Genomic DNA, 17655 nt, shown 5'->3' with positions numbered 1-17655 from the left:
ACAAATGTCTCAATATGTTACCTAAACCCTCACAGACGCTTTGGCTAGTGCTTAGTCCACCAAGCAGTGATAGGGGGGAATGTTTCCATATGTTACTCGCCCTCACAGACGCTTTGGCTAGTGCAGTCCCCACCAAGCACTGGGTTTACAAGGCAAATGTTTCGATATGTTACTCGCCCTCACAGCCGTTTTGGCTAGTGCTTAGTTTACCCACTCACAGCAGTGCTATAGACAAAACACTGTGTTCCATATACTCCAAGTTACTCGTTGCCTCACAGCCGCTTAGGGCTAGTGCAACCTTAGTCCACCAAACAGCAGCACGATAGACAGTCTCCTCTGTTTGACAATATGTTACCCGCCCTCACAGGGCCGCTTTGGCTAGTGCTTAGTCCACGGCCCGAGCACGTGATAGACAAATGTTTTTGACAAAATAATGTTACTTCGCCCTCCAGCCGCTTTGGCTACACACATGCTTAGTGCACACACACCAGGAAGGGCCGGCTGCTTGGACAAAATTGCAATATGCCTATGACTCGTCCAGAAACTCGCCCTGTTACTCGTCCTCACAGCCGCTTTGGCTAGTGCTTAGTCCACCAAGCAGTGATAGACAAATGTTTCAATATGTTACTCGCCCTCACAGCCGCTTTGGCTAGTGCTTAGTCCACCAAGCAGTGATAGACAAATGTTTCAATATGTTACTCGCCCTCACAGCCGCTTTGGGTAGTGCTTAGTCCACCAAGGGCCTGATAGTCAAATGTTTCACATATATTTGTCTATCACCCTTTTAAAAAATGCGCTTTGGCTAGTGCTTAGTCCACCAAGCAGTGATAGACAAATGTTTCAATATGTTTCTCGCCCTCACAGACGCTTTGGCTAGTGCTTAGTCCACCAAGAGAAACATTTCTACCGGTCCGTTGTTTAGTTTTTTTTTTTTTTTTTTTTTTAAAATTTTTGTTGTTTTTGTTTATCTTTTTTGAACTAGTTAGTGCCATGTGTATTACAGTAATACAGTTCGTAGTTTCCACTAGCACAGAACACAGAATTTTCGAAACTTCTTTTTCTTTAATTTCAGAAACAAAATCCGTTCTGTATCGCGCCCTCTACGACTTTGATGTTCTCGGCAATGACGATTTGCCTTTCAAGAAAGGCGACATATTGGAAGTAGACCAAAGCAGGTAAGGGCGGTTCAAAACACAAAGAGAGGGGTTTGCATGGGCAATCAGCCCCAAATTCAGCCAGCAAACGTTTCGCTGATGTTCGCGAACAATATATTTGACTGGTTTCCAAAGTGACAAGTCGGTTTACTGTATAGCGTAAAAATCAGTCTAGCGGACGTTAGCGACAAGCGGTTGACTGCACTTACTCAATATTTACTTTAAAACGCAACCATAGCTTTGCAAGGAGGAATCCTGCCCAAGATCGGTGGGCAGATATGGGGGGAGGCGTTCCTGAACCTTCAGTGGACGACTTTTCAAGAGACAGGACAGCAAATACCACACCATTTTCTACACAAGTCGTGGGACACTGGTTGGGACGTCAAGAAACCAAAATCACACAATATATAGGTAGATCCTGCGACCAGCATCGACATATTAACCACGTACCAAACATTAAAAAAAAAAATATTATTATCTTTTTCTTTTCTTTTTTTTTTTTTTTTTCTTCTTTTTTTTTAAAAGCAGAAAATCGAGACTGTAACTACATACCAAACATTATAATAATATGAATTATTATAATTATAATTATAAGTATTATAAGTATTACCTATTTATTTTTTATTATTATTATTATTTTAAAGCAGAACACAAGTAGTGTGAAGGGGATTATTATTAAATAGTCTGAAATTTTCTGATAAAACAAATATGACGTAGGATAATCCGAAGTGTAAGGAAAATTCCTTCTTTTATTTTTTTTTACCAGCAAGCTCGATGGCGATTGGTGGATAGCGACCAACAGAAGATCCAGGAAGCATGGCTATATCCCAAGTAATTATGTAGCGAAGGATAGCTCCCCGGAATCTCAAGAGTAAGTATCGATATCTCGAAATTCGTAATAAGCGTACTTTCTTTTTAAACAGGTTGGAATCGACGGAACCTTTTCAACTCGCTGTTCCATGCGAATATTTGTGATGGTCTTGTATTTGTTTGCTTTGTTTTCGTTTGTTTTGTTTGTTTATTTGGGTTTTTTTAAAAATATATTATATACTAGGCTACATATGCATGGGAATTACATGAAAAGTAAAAGTAAAGTTTATTTTATTTAACGACGCCACTAGAGCACATTGATTTTTTATCTTATCATCGGCTATTGGACGTCAAACATATGGTCATTCTGACACTGTTTTTAAAAGGAAACCCCGCTGTCGCCACATAGGCTACTCTTTTATGACAGGCAGCAAGGGAGCTTTTATTTGCGCTTCCCACAGGCAGGATAGGAAGGAAGGAATATGTTTTAACGTGTACATTCAGAACAAGCTGTTGTAGCGCACGCCTATCATGGGCATAGGTGCCGACCTCAGCCGGCTCCTCTGTCCATGACAGGAAAGAAGCAGGATAGCACAAGCCATGGCTTTGTTGAACCAGTTATGGATCACTCAGGGTTTGGAGTCGGTATGTGGATTAAATATTCCATGCCTCGACTGGGATCCGAACCCTGTACCTACCATCCTGTGGACCGATGGCCTAACCACAACGCCATCGAGGCCGGTGGGAATTACACGAAAGACATAGATACACATGATTGCAAACTTCATGCTGTCCCCTGTCAACTTCACTTCAAGGTTGTCACTAGTTAACCAAGGTAAACAACATCTACGGTCCGTTTTTTAACATTTTGACATTTATTGGACCTCGCTCAGGAATAAACATCAGAATAATAAATACCTTGCAGAAGACGTTTATCTTGTTGACCGGCCTCGGTGGCGTCGTGGTTAGGTCCATCGGCCTACAGGCTGGTAGGTACTGGGTTCGGATCCCAGTCGAGGCATGGGATTTTTAATCCAGATACCGACTCCAAACCCTGAGTGAGTGCTCCGCAAGGCTCAATGGGTAGGTGTAAACTACTTGCACCGACCAGTAATCCATAACTGGTTCAACAAAGGCCGTGGTTTGTGCTATCCTGCCTGTTGGAAGCGCAAATAAAAGATCCCTTGCTGCCTGTCGTAAAAGAGTAGCCTATGTGGCGACAGCGGGTTTCCTCTAGAAAACAGAGTATATTGTATGAATATAGAAGAATGGAATGATTGTCCCAATAGCCAATGACACCCCAGCAAAAAATAGATCAATGTGTGTCTAAACTATGGTAATGCAAATAAATAAAGTGATGATCAATCAAATAAAAAAGACTAAACTTTCCTTTTTTATGTTGTTGAACTAGGCTGTCACAACACAACATCATCACAGTCATTGTAGGATACTACTTCTGCGGATATATTTCAATAGCTGTGCTAGGTATCCATTTCGGGAAAAGAACTGTGATCTGTTTCAGTATGGCATGTCTCGGTGCTGTCGTGGTTACGTCATCGGATATAAGGCTGGTAGGTACTGGGTTCTCAGCCCGGTAGCGGTTCGCACCCAGAGCGAGTTTTATCGACTCAGTAGATAAGACCACTACACCCTCTTCTCTCTCACTAACCACTAACCATTAACAATTAACCCATTGTCCTGAATAGACAGCCCAGATAGCTGATGTGTGTTCCCAGGAACTTTATTATGGCTTAATTGGATATAAGCATGGAAATAACTTGAAATGAAAATAATGTGGCAGATACAGGTTTCTCATCTAGCTGTAACCTGCACGCTGGTTTTCTTTCAGATGGTGGTTGGATGTGAAGCGGGAAGAAGCTAACACTAAGTTGATGCTGGCTGTGATCCAGTGAACCTTTTTAGTATGGCATGTCCGGTGCTTTCGTGGTTCAGTCATCTCTCTATAAGGCTGGTCTCTCTACTGGGTTCTCAGCCCTCTCTCTCTGTAGCGGTTCCACTGTTTCTTTTTCGAGTTTTATCGTCTCAGTGGGTCTCTCTCTCCCACTCTCACTCTCTCTCTACACTGTCTGTTTCTCTCTCTCTCTCTCTCTCTCTCTCTCTCTCTCTCTCTCTCTCTCCATTAACAACTCTCTCCCATCTGTCTCTCTCTCTCTCTCTCTCTCTCAGATCTCTCTCTATGTGTGTGTCCCAGGAACTTGTATCTCTCTTCTCTCTGGATCTCTCTCTCTTTGTCTCTAACTTGAAATGAAAATAATGTGGCAGATACTGGTTTCTCATCTAGCTGTAACTCTGCTCGCTGGTTCTCTTTCAGATGGTGGTCTGGATGTGAAGCTCCCACTCAAGCTAACACTCTCTCTCTCTCTCTCTTCTCTCTCTCTCTCTCTCTCTCTCTCTGTGACCGTCATCCAGTAAGAACATTTTTAGTTAAATCCCCAACTCGCTTTCTTTGTCTCAGTATTCTCTCTCTCTCTCTCTCTCTCTCTCTCTCTCTCTCTCTCTCTCTCTCTCTCTCTCTCTCTCTCTCTCTCTCTCTCTCTCTCTCTCTCTCTCTCTCTCTCTCTCTCTCTCTCTCTCTCTCTCTCTCTCTCTCTCTCTCTCTCTCTCTCTCTCTCTCTCTCTCTCTCTCTCTCTCTCTCTCTCTCTGAAAACACAATGTGCTGAGGCGGTATTAATCACTCATCCTTTCTTTTTTCCCCAACAGACAAGTCAGCGTACGCCCTCTCAATACGAAACAAAGACGACCGAGACTGGCCGCTTGTGGCGCACTACGAAATCAAACCAGTGAGAGATGGCGGCTGGTTTATCACTCCCAGACACACTTTCCCGGACATAACTAGTCTTGTGGAACACTACAAAGGTCAGCAGCAATAGGTAACAGGGGCGGATTTAGAGGGTGTCCCTACCGGCCTTGGTAGTGGTAAGTCACTATAATTAAGGCCGGTAGGTACTCATTTGGTCGTCGATGATTGCCAAAGTATTACACATTTCTAGTCATCTCTAGCGTCATTCCTACATAATAGTATAACGCTAAAGGGCACCCCAGCCCTTGAAATTCGGACAAGTCTGCTACGGCAGTTAAGTGCCGTCGCAAATAAATTTTGCATCAGAACTACGGCGGCAATTTTAAAGAAAAGATTAATACTGTCGAAATTATTCATCTATGATCCACTGCAGTAATAGTATGCTAAAAGATGGCATCTCATCTTTACTTCAGTATGCTTCTATACCGGCACAAACCGCTTTATATTAATTGAGGAGAACTTGGGCCACACTAGATTATACATGATTTTTCTGGGATCTGGGAACAGAGTTCAGAGAAAAAATCCAACAAACTTTTCACCACTCTCAGATTTGCGACGGCAATGAAATGCTGTCGTAAATAAATTTTGCGGTAGCTTTTGCGAAGGCATTGCCGATTGCCGCCGCGAACTTCGAGGACTGCACTCAAACTAGGGATCTCCTTGGATATGACGGTCCTCCTCTCGACGCTAGGTGGAAAGAAGGAAAAAAGGAATTGGTTTATTTAACAACACACACAACACATTTTATTAACGGTTATATGGCGTCGGACATATAAGTCCACGCAGATATTGAAGGAAGAAACTCGCTTTCGCCACTTCATAGACTACTCTCGATTAGCAGAGCGGATCTTTTATATACACCATCCCGTAGACAGGATAGCACATACCATGGCCTTTGATGTACCAGTCGTGGTGCACTGGCTGGAGCGAGAAATAGCCCAATGCGCCCACCGATGGGGATCGATTCTAAACCGACCGCGCATCAAGCGAGCGCTTTCCTGTTGGGCTACATCCCGCCCCTGGAGGCTAGATGGGGATTCATGGAAATCAACCACTATTTTGCCAAATACCCATTTGACTCTGCATTGTGCAGAGATACGGGTTTGATCGCATTACTTCAAGGGATTATAACGTGGATGTGAGCTTTAATTTTTCAGTGGCACAATCAACAAATAAACAATAAGTTAAGACGTTTTGTGTTAACTGGTCATTGACAGGCACTGACAATTCTTTGTTATATTAGTTTCATTTTTTTTGTTTTCAACAGCCAATGAAGGCCTTTGTTGCATGTTAACCACGCCCTGCCATAAAGTACCGCCTCCAGTAAACTTACATGAACTAGAGATTAACAGGAAGAAGATTAAAAAACTGAACAGAATTGGGACCGGAAATTTTGGAGAGGTCTTTAAAGGTTTGTTTATCAGGCCTTCAATGTTATACCAGTTTCGAAAATAAATTTGTATATGTCACATTATTTTAAATGCCGATGTCGGACATAAGGCTGGTTGGTACAGAATTGTCAACCCGGTACCGTCTCCCACCCAGAGCGAGTTTTAACGAATCAATGGATAGACGTAAAACCACTACACCCACTTCTCTCTCATTAACAACTAACAACTATTAATTATCCACTGTCCTGAACAGACAGCCCAGAAAGCTGAGGTGTGCGCCCAGAACAGCGAGATGTAACGACTCAGTGGGTAGGTGTAAGACCACTACACCCACTTCTCTCTCACTAACCACTAACCACTAACAGCCTGTACTGGACAGACAGCCCACGGAGCTGATGTGTGCGCCCAGAACAGCGAGATGTAACGACTCAATGGGTAGGTGTAAGACCACTACACCCACTTCTCTCTCACTAACCACTAACTCCCTGTCCTGGACAGACAGCCCACGTAGCTGAGGTGTGCGCCCAGGACAGCGTGCTTGAATCTTAATTGAATCGAAGCATGAAAATAAGTAGAATGAATTTTGTTCAATAATTAAGGCCTACAGGCTCATAGGCTGTTGCAGCTGATATATGTGTCTGCGGGTTGCTTTTTGAGCATATGCCTTATATACAATTTTTTTTTCATTCCGGCTGGCCGCATGAGTTTTGCACATGACGCTCTCATTGAAAACATGCGCCACACCCAGTCAACATGTGTTTGTTTTTTTAACGACACCACTAGAGCACTTAATCATCGGCTATTGGATGTCAAACATATGGTAATTATGACACGTAGTCATCAGAAGAAACCTGCTACATTTTTTTTTTTAATGCAGAAAGGGATCTTTTATATGCAATTTCCTACAGACAGGAAAGCACATACCAGTGCCTTTGACCAGTTGTGGTGCACTGGTTCGAACGAGAAAAAACCCAATCAGCTGAATGGATCCACCGAGGCGGTTCGATCCTGCGACGCAAGCACCTCAAGCGAGCACTCAACCGACTGGGCTAAATCCCGCTGCTACAGAGAGAATGTTTCAAATTAATGTGTACATCAGCGCTACTTAATGTGGGCTTTTTTTTTTTTTTTTTTTTTTAATCGTTGGGTGGGCTGGGGTCGGTGCACCTGGGGAAACCCCCCATAATCCTCCCCTGACTGACACAAAATAATTGTACAAATGGCTGGCAAAACAAATTAAAAAAGGTCCGGACGGCAATATTTCGACACTGTTTCTGATTTGTTTTTTTTGTTGTTGTTTTTTTCCCCCTGTTTCGCTCTCTAGCCAGTATCTACAACATTCATATCGTTTACGGTGAAGACGCTTAAAACAGGCACGATAACGTCAGCGAACTTTCTGGAAGAAGCGCTGATGATGCACAAGTTACGTCACCCCAAACTCGTCATGCTGATTGGAGTGTGCACGCTCAGCGAACCCATCTACATCATCACAGAGTTCATGGAAAATGGATCTCTTCTAGAATTCATGAGAGACTCGGACAACAAGGAGCATCTGAAACTTCCTGCAATTATTAACATCTCGGGACAGGTAAACAAATCCTGATTTATGGTAAACATTTGGAGGCTATATATAGCCTTTATCATCCATTAAAGGAACATTCCTTATTGTGCTGCATTGTAAGATATAGGAAATAAAATGAAATTTACGCTAGTACAAAATTAGAACGATCAGAGATACGTTTAATATATAGCCACTGATATTTTATGCTGAAAAAAATTGATATGCAATAACAATTGTTAAAAAGTCTCTGTTAGTCTGTTAGTTGCAGCAAACTATAATTTGCGATATCTTTTGCGATATTCTCCTAGGAGATATCGCTTCTTTTGTTACGTCACTGTGTATGTTTCAGCGCTAAACATCATTAATGACGTCACGCCACTGTCGTTCTGCTAGTTAACGAGTCTACCACTGCCAAATATGACATTCAACCCACATTACTGACATTGTTCACAATTGTCGCAAATGAAAAGAACGATATTTGATCATAAAAAGAATACCCCCTCGTGTATTGTGATATTATTATAATTTATCAGTACTCGTTGATAAAGCATACACAGCCTCGGCTTTTTCATACTTTTATCAACTCGTGCTGATAAATTATGATATCATAAGACACTCGGGGAGTACCCGCTATATATATATATATATATATATATATATATATATATATATATATATATATATATATATATATGTGTGTGGTAGATATACTAAAATACACCACTAACCAAAATGATGGTTGATGATATTCTATAGTTTGAAATTGTGCATACCAATGAACACCTGGTATCATCACTGTTTTGACATGGGATTCATGAGTGCATGCCACCAGAGCTGAACTCTGTCAGATGCTTCGTACCATCCAGTGTATCACGACTGGTATATCAAAGGCCATGGTATGTGCTATCCTGTCTGTGGGGTGGTGCTTATTAAATATCCCTTGTTCCTAATGGAAAGTAGGTAACAATTTTTCTCTCTAAGACTATATATTATGTCAAACTTACCAAATGGTTGACATTCAATAGCCGATGATAAATAAATCAGTGCTCTAGTGGTGTCGTTAGGTTCGGTGCTAGTTTTGAGTTAGTAAGTCCTCTCTGTGACTGTCACGGGGATCCTATAATACCCGTAACTGAAAGAAATACGATTGTCCAAATATCTCTCCTAACTGTATATCTATTAGATATCTCTGTAACAGGCATGTATATACCCGCTTTGGCTCGTCTAGGTATGATCAGAGATAATATCTTATATAAAGTATATATTATTATAGCACGTTTAGTTCACTAGAAAACACAACAAAAACACAATACACTTTGGAATCTGTATTAATCTACGCTGACAAATGTACTGCCGCAGTAGTTAATTAATAACAACAATAATAACAACCCAGAACTGATCACTTAATTAGTTAATCTCTAGGTGTCTAGTTTACACAATATGCGAATCACTTCACCGTGACACAACACCCACACGTGTGATAATTGAGAAACGCTTCTAGGGGAACTTAAGTAATAAAGGAATTACCACTCTATTCCTAACTGGTTAATTTTTAATTAACCCTTACTACTCGTTCAGTAACCTTGTAACACAGAATTAATACTGGTACCTATCACAATAAAGACAATAACCTACAGTTTACCTAGGTCCTCTAGGATGACTGGCTAAGCTTTATATTACCAAATACTCGTATATATATAGAACAATAAGTCTACGATTTACTTCGTCAGATGACCGAAGACACTGTCTAAAGAATATTGGTATAATACAGTATTAAAATATTTAATGAATGCATGAATGAATGAATGAATGCATGTTTAACGACACCCCAGCACGAAAAATACATCGGCTATTGGGTGTCAAACTATGGTAATGCAAATAAATAAAGTGATGATCAACATCAATATAAAAATTCAAGGTTTAAACAAAAACAGTGTAAAGAACTGTGCCAAAAATACAAATACAAATATCACAGAATTTTACGGACACCGAATTTTACTCTAAACTTCAATTTGTGCTGTATTGGCCATTCTCAAAGAGAATGTTACACCCCTGCACCACGGTGAGGTTACAGCACGCGCAGGGGTAAAATATTTAAAGTCACATCAATCACATCAAGGTTATACAACAGAGCAGAAATAATAATTACCAAGTCCGGACGGACAACGTTCCCCCTGGATACCTTCCTATGGTTCTCCTCGATATCTCTAAAACACTAGCTATTTATTATCAATCGAATATCACCTGGGGGTACATCGCGGCACCGAATCTTATCATGTGAGTTTCCAGCACGAACACGCCGGCATATTTTTCCTCAGATGGTCAGACTCAATGACGCCTAGTCCCCAAATCACGGTTGTAAAAACCGCACTCGCGGAGGTATTACGTAACTACTCGCCACATGGCCTCCGCACCTGGCTGGGTGTGTAGTAGAGGGTACGGTCGCGCGGAGGTATTACGTAACAAGTTGCCCACCTGGGCTAAGTGCATAGGAACTGCACACGGCCCTCTAACACAATTAATATCGCCACAGACGAAAACAAAATTAAGAGCATGTTCCGTCACAGTGACGGTGCAAGAGGGATGACATATCAAGTAAATTAAGAGCATGTTCCGTCACAGTGATGGTGCAAGAGGGATGACATATCAAGTGAATTATCTTGGGAGTGGCTGTCCTCCTATAGACGAGGTTGCCATTAGATACAAGATTCATAGAATTAACCACTATTTTGCTTTGTGCAAAGATACAGCCCTGACCATGTATTACGTGTTTAGTTGTTCACATTGCATAAGATCTCACGACTGGTACATCAAAGGCCGTGGTATACAAAAGATCCCTTGCAGCCAATAGGAAAGAGTAGCTCATGAAGTGGCGACAGCGGGTTTCATCCCTATATATATATATATATATATATATATATATATATATATATATGTGTGTGTGTGTGTGTGTGTGTGTGTGTGTGTGTGTGTGTGTGTGTGGTCCTTATGCATATGTCCGACGCCAAATAACCGTAAATAAAATGTGTTCTTCTGTAACCCTTGGCTCAATTTCAGACAGTTTGACTTTTACTGTAACTTGGTTTTATACAGCAGTGTAAAGGGGCGGGATGTAGTCCAGTGGTTAAGCACTCGACTGATGCACAGTCGGTTTAGGATAGATCCCTGTCATTGGGCTATGTCTCGTTCCAGGCAGTGAATCAGGACTGGCTGTGGTATGGTGCATATAAAATAGCCCTTGCTACTAATTCAACAATGTAGCAGGTTTCCTCTCTAAGACTATATATGTCAAAATTACCAAAGGTTTGACATCCAGTGGCTGATAAGAAATAAATCAATGTGTCCATGTGGTGTCATTAAACAAAACAAACTTTTAATTGTCTGATACTAGTTTTGATTTAGTAAGTTAGTCTGGAAGTGGCAGTCCTCCTTTCGGATGTGCAAGAGGGATGGAATCTCCACTAAAGAATTCCTTTGGGAGTGGCTGTTCTCCTATAGACGAGGAACTAGATAGATTACTAGAATCAACACTATTTTGCCAAATTACAATTTGAAACTACACTGTTTCCTCTTTAAGACTGCCAAAATTACTGATGATTAAGACATCATTGTACTCTTGTGGTGTCGTTGAGCAAAAGGAACTTTAGATTTCAGACGGTATGACTTTCCTGTCCAGCCAAAGTTACGTCCACAGAGATCTACGTGCAGCTAATATATTAGTGGGAACTGACCTGAACGTAAAGATCGCCGACTTAGGACTTGCCAAACTAATTAGTGAAGACGAAAAACAAACCCTGCGTGGAGGTACGTATAACTGAACATCCTCTCATCTTTAAGGTTAGTTTACTCTCCACTTCCACATCCCAATGATTACCCGGCATGCACTGCAGGTGTCGTGTACCCCGGGCTAGGGTGATACCGAGATAGCTCATTTGACAGCAAGCGTGGAACACGGCCCCCGTCCCATAGTCCCATACTGAAATGGAAATACTGCGGTTTCACCATCCATCTCGTCATCATCCATGTTTGTAATGTCCAACACAATATCATTATTTGTCTCTGTGCTAAATGTTTGTGGCGGTTTAAAAAAAACAACAACAACAAAAAACAAAAAAAACAAAAACAAAAAAAAACAGAAAAAGAACCCCAGAAGATTTTCTTCATTAACACATACATTCTTCGGTCCATCTATCCGTCAGTGTATCCATCCTTCCATCCACCCACCCACCAATCCCCCTCCCCTCGCATCCATCTATCCATTGATATATCCATTCATCCATCCAATCATCTATCCGTCCACCCATCCATCCACCCGTCTGTCCATCCATTCATCCATTTATCCACCTGTCCATCCATCCACCCATTCATCTATCCGCCCGTCCATCCATTCATCCATCCAACCGTTATTTTTATCATAACGAAAGTATTTTATTTGTGATACTTTTTTTTCTTTCAGAAATGAAGTTCCCAATCAAATGGACAGCACCGGAAGCTGCGCTGAAAAATGAATTTTCTATCAAATCGGACGTCTGGTCATTTGGTGTACTCATGTTTGAGATGATCACACTTGGACGAGTTCCATATGCGGGTAGGCCTGCCTTTAAATATGAAATGTATTCACTGCAGATGATAAAGATAAGAGTGGTTTTGCTACGATGATGATGGTAATACTATTTTTTCTGTCGTTCCAACCAGCGCACCACAACTGGTCAAAGAACGTGGTATGTGCTTTTCTGTCTATAGGGAAATGCATGTAAAAGATCCCTTGCTGCATTTGGTAAAAAATGCACGGATTTCCTTTGATGACTATGTGTCAGAATTACCAAATGTTTGACATCCAAAAGCCGATGATTAATAAATCGATGTGCTCTAGTTGTTGTGAAAAACAAAACAAACTTTATGATGAAATTGTGGTGATGATGATCATAGTGATGATGATTATTATTATCATTATAATCATATGATATGCATATGATACGGTGATATGCCGATGACCATGATAATAGTATGGTAGTAATGATCAGTATAATGATGATGGTTAGCTACTGGTGATGGTAATTTATGTATATATGATATTGTAGTAAAATGTCTGATGCCTATAAAAGATACGTTGCTACTAATGGAAAAATGCAGCGGGTTTACTCTCAGAGACTATATGTCAAAATTACCAAATGTTTCACAAATGTTAATAAATCAATTTGCTCTAACTGTGTCGTTTTGGCAGGATGTCGTTTAGGGGTAGTGCACTTGTCTGAGACACGATAGGTCGTAGGATCGATTTCCTTTAATGGACTTGTCCCCCCCCCCCCCCCCCCCACACACACACACCATCCCTACAAGTAGCCGTACAATTTATACACCAAAACCTGTAGTACCTGTGTTTCATATCCTGTCGGGGCGAGACGTAACCCAGTCGTAAAGCGCTCGCTCTAGAATCAATCTCCATCGGTGGACCCATTGGGCTATTTCTCGTCCCAGCCAGTGCACCACGACTGGTATATGAAATGCCCTGGCATTTTCTATCCTGTCTGTGGGATGGTGCATATAAAAGATCCCTTGCTATTAATGAAAACAAAAATTAGTGGCGACAGCGGGTTTCCTCTCAAAATCTGTGTGTGTGTGTGTGTGTGTGTGTGTGTGTGTGTGTCCTTATTCATATGTCCGACGCCATATAACCGTAAATAAAATGTGTTGAATGCGTTGTTAAATAAAACATTTCCTCCTTCTTCTGTAACCTTGGCTCAATTTCAGACAGTTTGACTTTTACAGTAACTTGGTTTTATACAGCAGTGCAAAGGGGCTATGTCTCGTTCCAGGCAGTGAATCAGGACTGGCTGTGGTATGGTGCATATAACCCTTGCTACTAATTCAACAATGTAGCAGGTTTCCTCTCTAAGACTATATATGTCAAAATTACCAAAGGTTTGACATCCAGTGGCTGATAAGAAATAAATCAATGTGTCCATGTGGTGTCATTAAACAAAACAAACTTTTAATTGTCTGATACTAGTTTTGATTTAGTAAGTTAGTCTGGAAGTGGCAGTCCTCCTTTCGGATGTGCAAGAGAGGTGGAATCTCCACTAAAGGATTTCTTTGGGAGTGGCTGTTCTCCTATAGACGAGGAACTAGATAGATTCATAGAATCAACACTATTTTGCGAAATTACAATTTGAAACTACATTGTTTCCTCTTTAAGACTGCCAAAATTACTGATGATTAAGAAATCATTGTACTCTAGTGGTGTCGTTGAGCAAAAGGAACTTTAGATTTCAGACGGTATGACTTTCCTGTCCAGCCAAAGTTACGTCCACAGAGATCTACGTGCAGCTAATATATTAGTGGGAACTGACCTGAACGTAAAGATCGCCGACTTAGGACTTGCCAAACTAATTAGTGAAGACGAAAACCAAACCCTGCGTGGCGGTACGTATGTATAACTGAACATCCTCTCATCTTTAAGGTTAGTTTACTGTCCACTTTCACATCCCACTGAGTACCCAGCATGCATTGCAGCTTTCGTGTACCCCGAGCTCGGGTGATACCGAGATAACTCATCTGACAGCAAGCGTGGAACACGGCCCCCGTCCCATAGTCCCATACTGAAATGGAAATACTGCGGTTTCACCATCCATCTCGTCATCATCCATGTTTGTAATGTCCAAAACAATATCATTATTTGTCTCTGTGCTAAATGTTTGTGGCGGTTTAAAAAAAATAAAAAGAAAAGAAAACCCCCCAGAAGATTTTCTTCATTAACACATACATCCGTCGGTCCATCTATCCGTCAGTGTGTCCATCCTTCCATCCACCCACCCACCAATCTCCCTCCCCTCGCATCCATCTATCCATTCATCCATCCAATCATCTATCCGTCCACCCATCCATCCACCCGTCTGTTCATCCATTCATCCATCTATCCACCTGTTCATCCATCCACCCAGGGATCCATCCATCCATTCATCTATCCGTCCGTCCATCCATTCATCCATTCATCCATCCACCCGTTATTTTTATGATAACGAAAGTATTTTATTTGTGATACTTTTTTTCTTTCAGAAATGCAGTTCCCAATCAAATGGACAGCACCGGAAGCTGCGCTGAAAAATTATTTTTCTATAAAATCGGACGTCTGGTCATTTGGTGTACTCATGTACGAGATGGTCACACTTGGACGAGTTCCATATACGGGTAGGCCTGCCTTTAAATATGAAATGTATTCACTGCAGATGATAAAGATAAGAGTGGTTTTGCTACGATGATGATGATGATGATGATGATAATGATATTTTTTCTCTCGTTCCAACCAGTGCACCACAACTGGTCAAAGGACGTGGTATGTGGCTTTTTTGCCTATGGGAAAAGGCATGTAAAAGATCCCTTGCTGCATTAGGGAAAAAATGCACGGATTTCCTTTGATGACTATGTGTCAGAATTACCAAATGTTTGACATCCAAATAGCCGATGAATAATAAATTAATGTGCTCAAGTTGTGTTGAAAAACAAAACAAAGTTTATGATGATATTGTGGTGATGATGATCATAGTGATGATGATTATTATTATCATTATAATCATATGATATGCATATGATACGGTGATATGCCGATGACCATAATGTTATGGTAGTAATGACCAGTATAATGATGATGATTAGCTACCGGTGATGGTAGTTTAGGTATATATGATATTGTAGTAAAATGTCGGATGCCTATGAAAGGTCCCTTGCTACTAATGGAAAAATGCAGCGGGTTTACTCTCAAAGACTATATGTCAAAATTACCAAATGTTTCATATCCAATAGCCGATGGTTAATAAATCAATTTGCTCAAACTATGTCGTTTTGGCAGGATGTTGTTTAGGGGTATCGCACTTGTCTGAGACACGATGGGTCGTAGGATCGATTTCCTTTAATGGACTTGTCACCTCCTCCCCCCCCCCCCCCCCCCCACACACACACTTATCCCTTACGATTTATACACCAAAACCTGTAATACCTGTATTTCATATCCTGTCGGGGAGAGACGTAGCCCCGTGGTAAAGTGCTCGCTTAATTCGAGGTCGCTCTAGAATCGATCCCCATCGGTGGACCCATTGGGCTATTTCTCGTCCCAGCCAGTGCACCACGACTGGTATATCAAATGTCCTGGCATTTGCTATCCTGCCTGTGGGATGGTGCATATATAAGATACCTTGCTATTAATGAAAACAAAAATTAGTCGGTTTCCTTTCTATGACTATACGTCAAATTTATCAAATACTCGACATCCAATAGCCGATGATTAATAAATCAATATGTTCTAGTAGTATTGTTAAACAAAACAAACTCTTGTTTTTTCCCCTGTCGATGAGAAAATAGAAGAAAAGATCCTTTAATGTTTTTGATTTAGCATTTCTCTCTTGTTTTATTTTCAGGAATGAGAAATGCTGAGGTGATCCAGAACATATGCAATGGCTACCGGATGCCTACGCCCACTGACTCAGCCACTGAATGTCAAGACTGGTACTATGGCACAATGCTCAAATGTTGGAATGACAATCCCGAAGCAAGACCAACCTTTGAACACCTCTATAACAAATTTTGTCGACGAATGCGCTAATGAGCCTGAAACATATAATGAAAATAATTCCAGCTGATATTGTTGAACATTGAAAACAATTGTCTATCAACAGAAAGTGACTGATAGAACTCGGTACTCATGATAGAGTGTCACAAAACATCTAGGACAAAACAGAGCGAAAACAGATGCTAACAAACGGAGATATTCTGGGATAAATTATGAGAGAGAGAGAGAGAGAGAGAGAGAGAGAGAGAGAGAGAGAGAGAGAGAGAGAGCCTTTATCATGCCCATATACCTCTATGGTTTCAGGTATGACTGTCCCGGGCCCCGTCTGTGGATAGCCAGTGACGTGGTTCGAGACAGTCCCGAATTTGAAGTGTTTCTCTAGCACTGGGGGGGGGGGGGACTTGACCACACACACTAACCCTTGCAATTAAGAAAATGTCTACGGCAAGAAAACATGCCACTGAAAAAAAAAAAAAAAGACTCAACCCCCAAAACAATTGAATATAGTCCAATGCAAAATATGCTGTAAAAATTAAAAACGTCCACGGCAATCTTCACGACATTGCCGATTGCCATGGATAATTGCAAGGGCTGACAAAAACAAACCCGCTCCCTATCTCGTGCGCTTATGTAACTACATACATTTGCAATTCTTAAGCACCCGTGTTTAAAAAAAACAAGCTTCGTAAAGTCGGCCCGACAGGCACGGCGGAAGCAAGTAAACACATTGGGGTGTGGGGGGCTGACCTGTCAAATTTTGAAAACTTGGGGCAGAATTTACAGACCTTGTTTATGTCTTACACACGTGTATTCAAACACATGCGTTAAAACAAGCTCAGTAAATTCGGCCATAGGCCTAAATATCATGAAATGCAATTTCTTGCATTCTACAGATAAAATTCATTTTTGCCTTAAGATTTACTACCAATAATATAATATTATTTTTGTTTCAGAATTATTGTAGGGAGCAATAGCCCCCACCCTCGCTTCATCGTACTTGCCCTATGCAGGCCAGTAGGAACTTGGGGGTGGTGGTGGTGGGGGGGGGGGGGGGGGGGGGGGGGGGGGGGCACGGGTTTCCCACTTGTGAGCCTAACCAAAATCTGCAATTTAAAGCGTTTATGTTATGCTGAATACTTGAAACGAATGCGTAACGACACACGCATAGTGCCATTTCGCTGTGGAACCTGTAACAATTGTGCTTCAAAGTTAAATAGTTTGTGTCATGAATGGTTCCGATGTCTTGTCGTCTGCTTTGTGAGGTCCCATCCTCCTACACAAATGTTTTTGGAAATAATTTCTGTTTGGTTTCAGGTAAGAAGAAAAGTAAAAGTGTTTTGGAAATAACAATATC

General features: G+C 41.3%; 2 protein-coding genes across 4 annotated transcripts in view; both read left to right on the top strand.

The window, feature by feature from the left end:
• Nucleotides 1-3877, top strand: part of LOC121373029 (tyrosine-protein kinase Src42A-like) — a 5616-nt gene extending 1739 nt beyond the window's left edge. Inside the window, exons 2-4 of the mRNA XM_041499472.1 lie at nt 1073-1175; nt 1921-2025; nt 3814-3877. Of these exons, the coding sequence (XP_041355406.1) occupies nt 1073-1175; nt 1921-2025; nt 3814-3877 (272 nt within the window). The remainder of the gene's footprint in view (nt 1-1072; nt 1176-1920; nt 2026-3813) is intronic.
• A 504-nt stretch (nt 3878-4381) lies between these two features.
• LOC121373477 (tyrosine-protein kinase SRK2-like) lies at nt 4382-16499 on the top strand. 3 transcript variants are annotated; one of them, XM_041500142.1, is made up of 7 exons: nt 4382-4393; nt 4687-4842; nt 6054-6197; nt 7502-7765; nt 11386-11542; nt 12195-12326; nt 16150-16499. In XM_041500142.1, the coding sequence occupies exons 4-7, from the start codon at nt 7589-7591 to the stop codon at nt 16332-16334; spliced, it is 651 nt and encodes a 216-aa protein (XP_041356076.1). In that variant the 5' UTR covers nt 4382-4393; nt 4687-4842; nt 6054-6197; nt 7502-7588; the 3' UTR covers nt 16335-16499. The 3 variants fall into 3 exon arrangements, with proteins under 3 accessions (XP_041356076.1, XP_041356075.1, XP_041356077.1); XM_041500141.1 differs by having other exon boundaries at nt 4687-4856; XM_041500143.1 differs by lacking the exon at nt 6054-6197 and having other exon boundaries at nt 4687-4856.
• The last annotated feature ends 1156 nt before the right edge of the window (nt 16500-17655 follow it).

The sequence above is a fragment of the Gigantopelta aegis genome, chromosome 5 (assembly GCF_016097555.1).
Source record: "Gigantopelta aegis isolate Gae_Host chromosome 5, Gae_host_genome, whole genome shotgun sequence".
Lineage (NCBI taxonomy): Eukaryota > Metazoa > Mollusca > Gastropoda > Neomphalida > Peltospiridae > Gigantopelta > Gigantopelta aegis.
The sequence above is the reverse complement of the archived record's forward strand: the minus strand, read 5'-3'. Positions and strand labels throughout refer to the sequence as shown.

Excerpts from the sequence above, each read along its gene's own strand:
- LOC121373477 (XM_041500142.1), top strand. The coding sequence starts at position 7,589 with ATGATGCACAAGTTACGTCACCCCAAACTCGTCATGCTGATTGGAGTG. Across the intron at positions 7,766-11,385 it reads TTATTAACATCTCGGGACAG|ATTTCAGACGGTATGACTTT; the intron begins GTAAACAAATCC and ends AAGGAACTTTAG. Across the intron at positions 11,543-12,194 it reads AAAACAAACCCTGCGTGGAG|AAATGAAGTTCCCAATCAAA; the intron begins GTACGTATAACT and ends TTTTTCTTTCAG.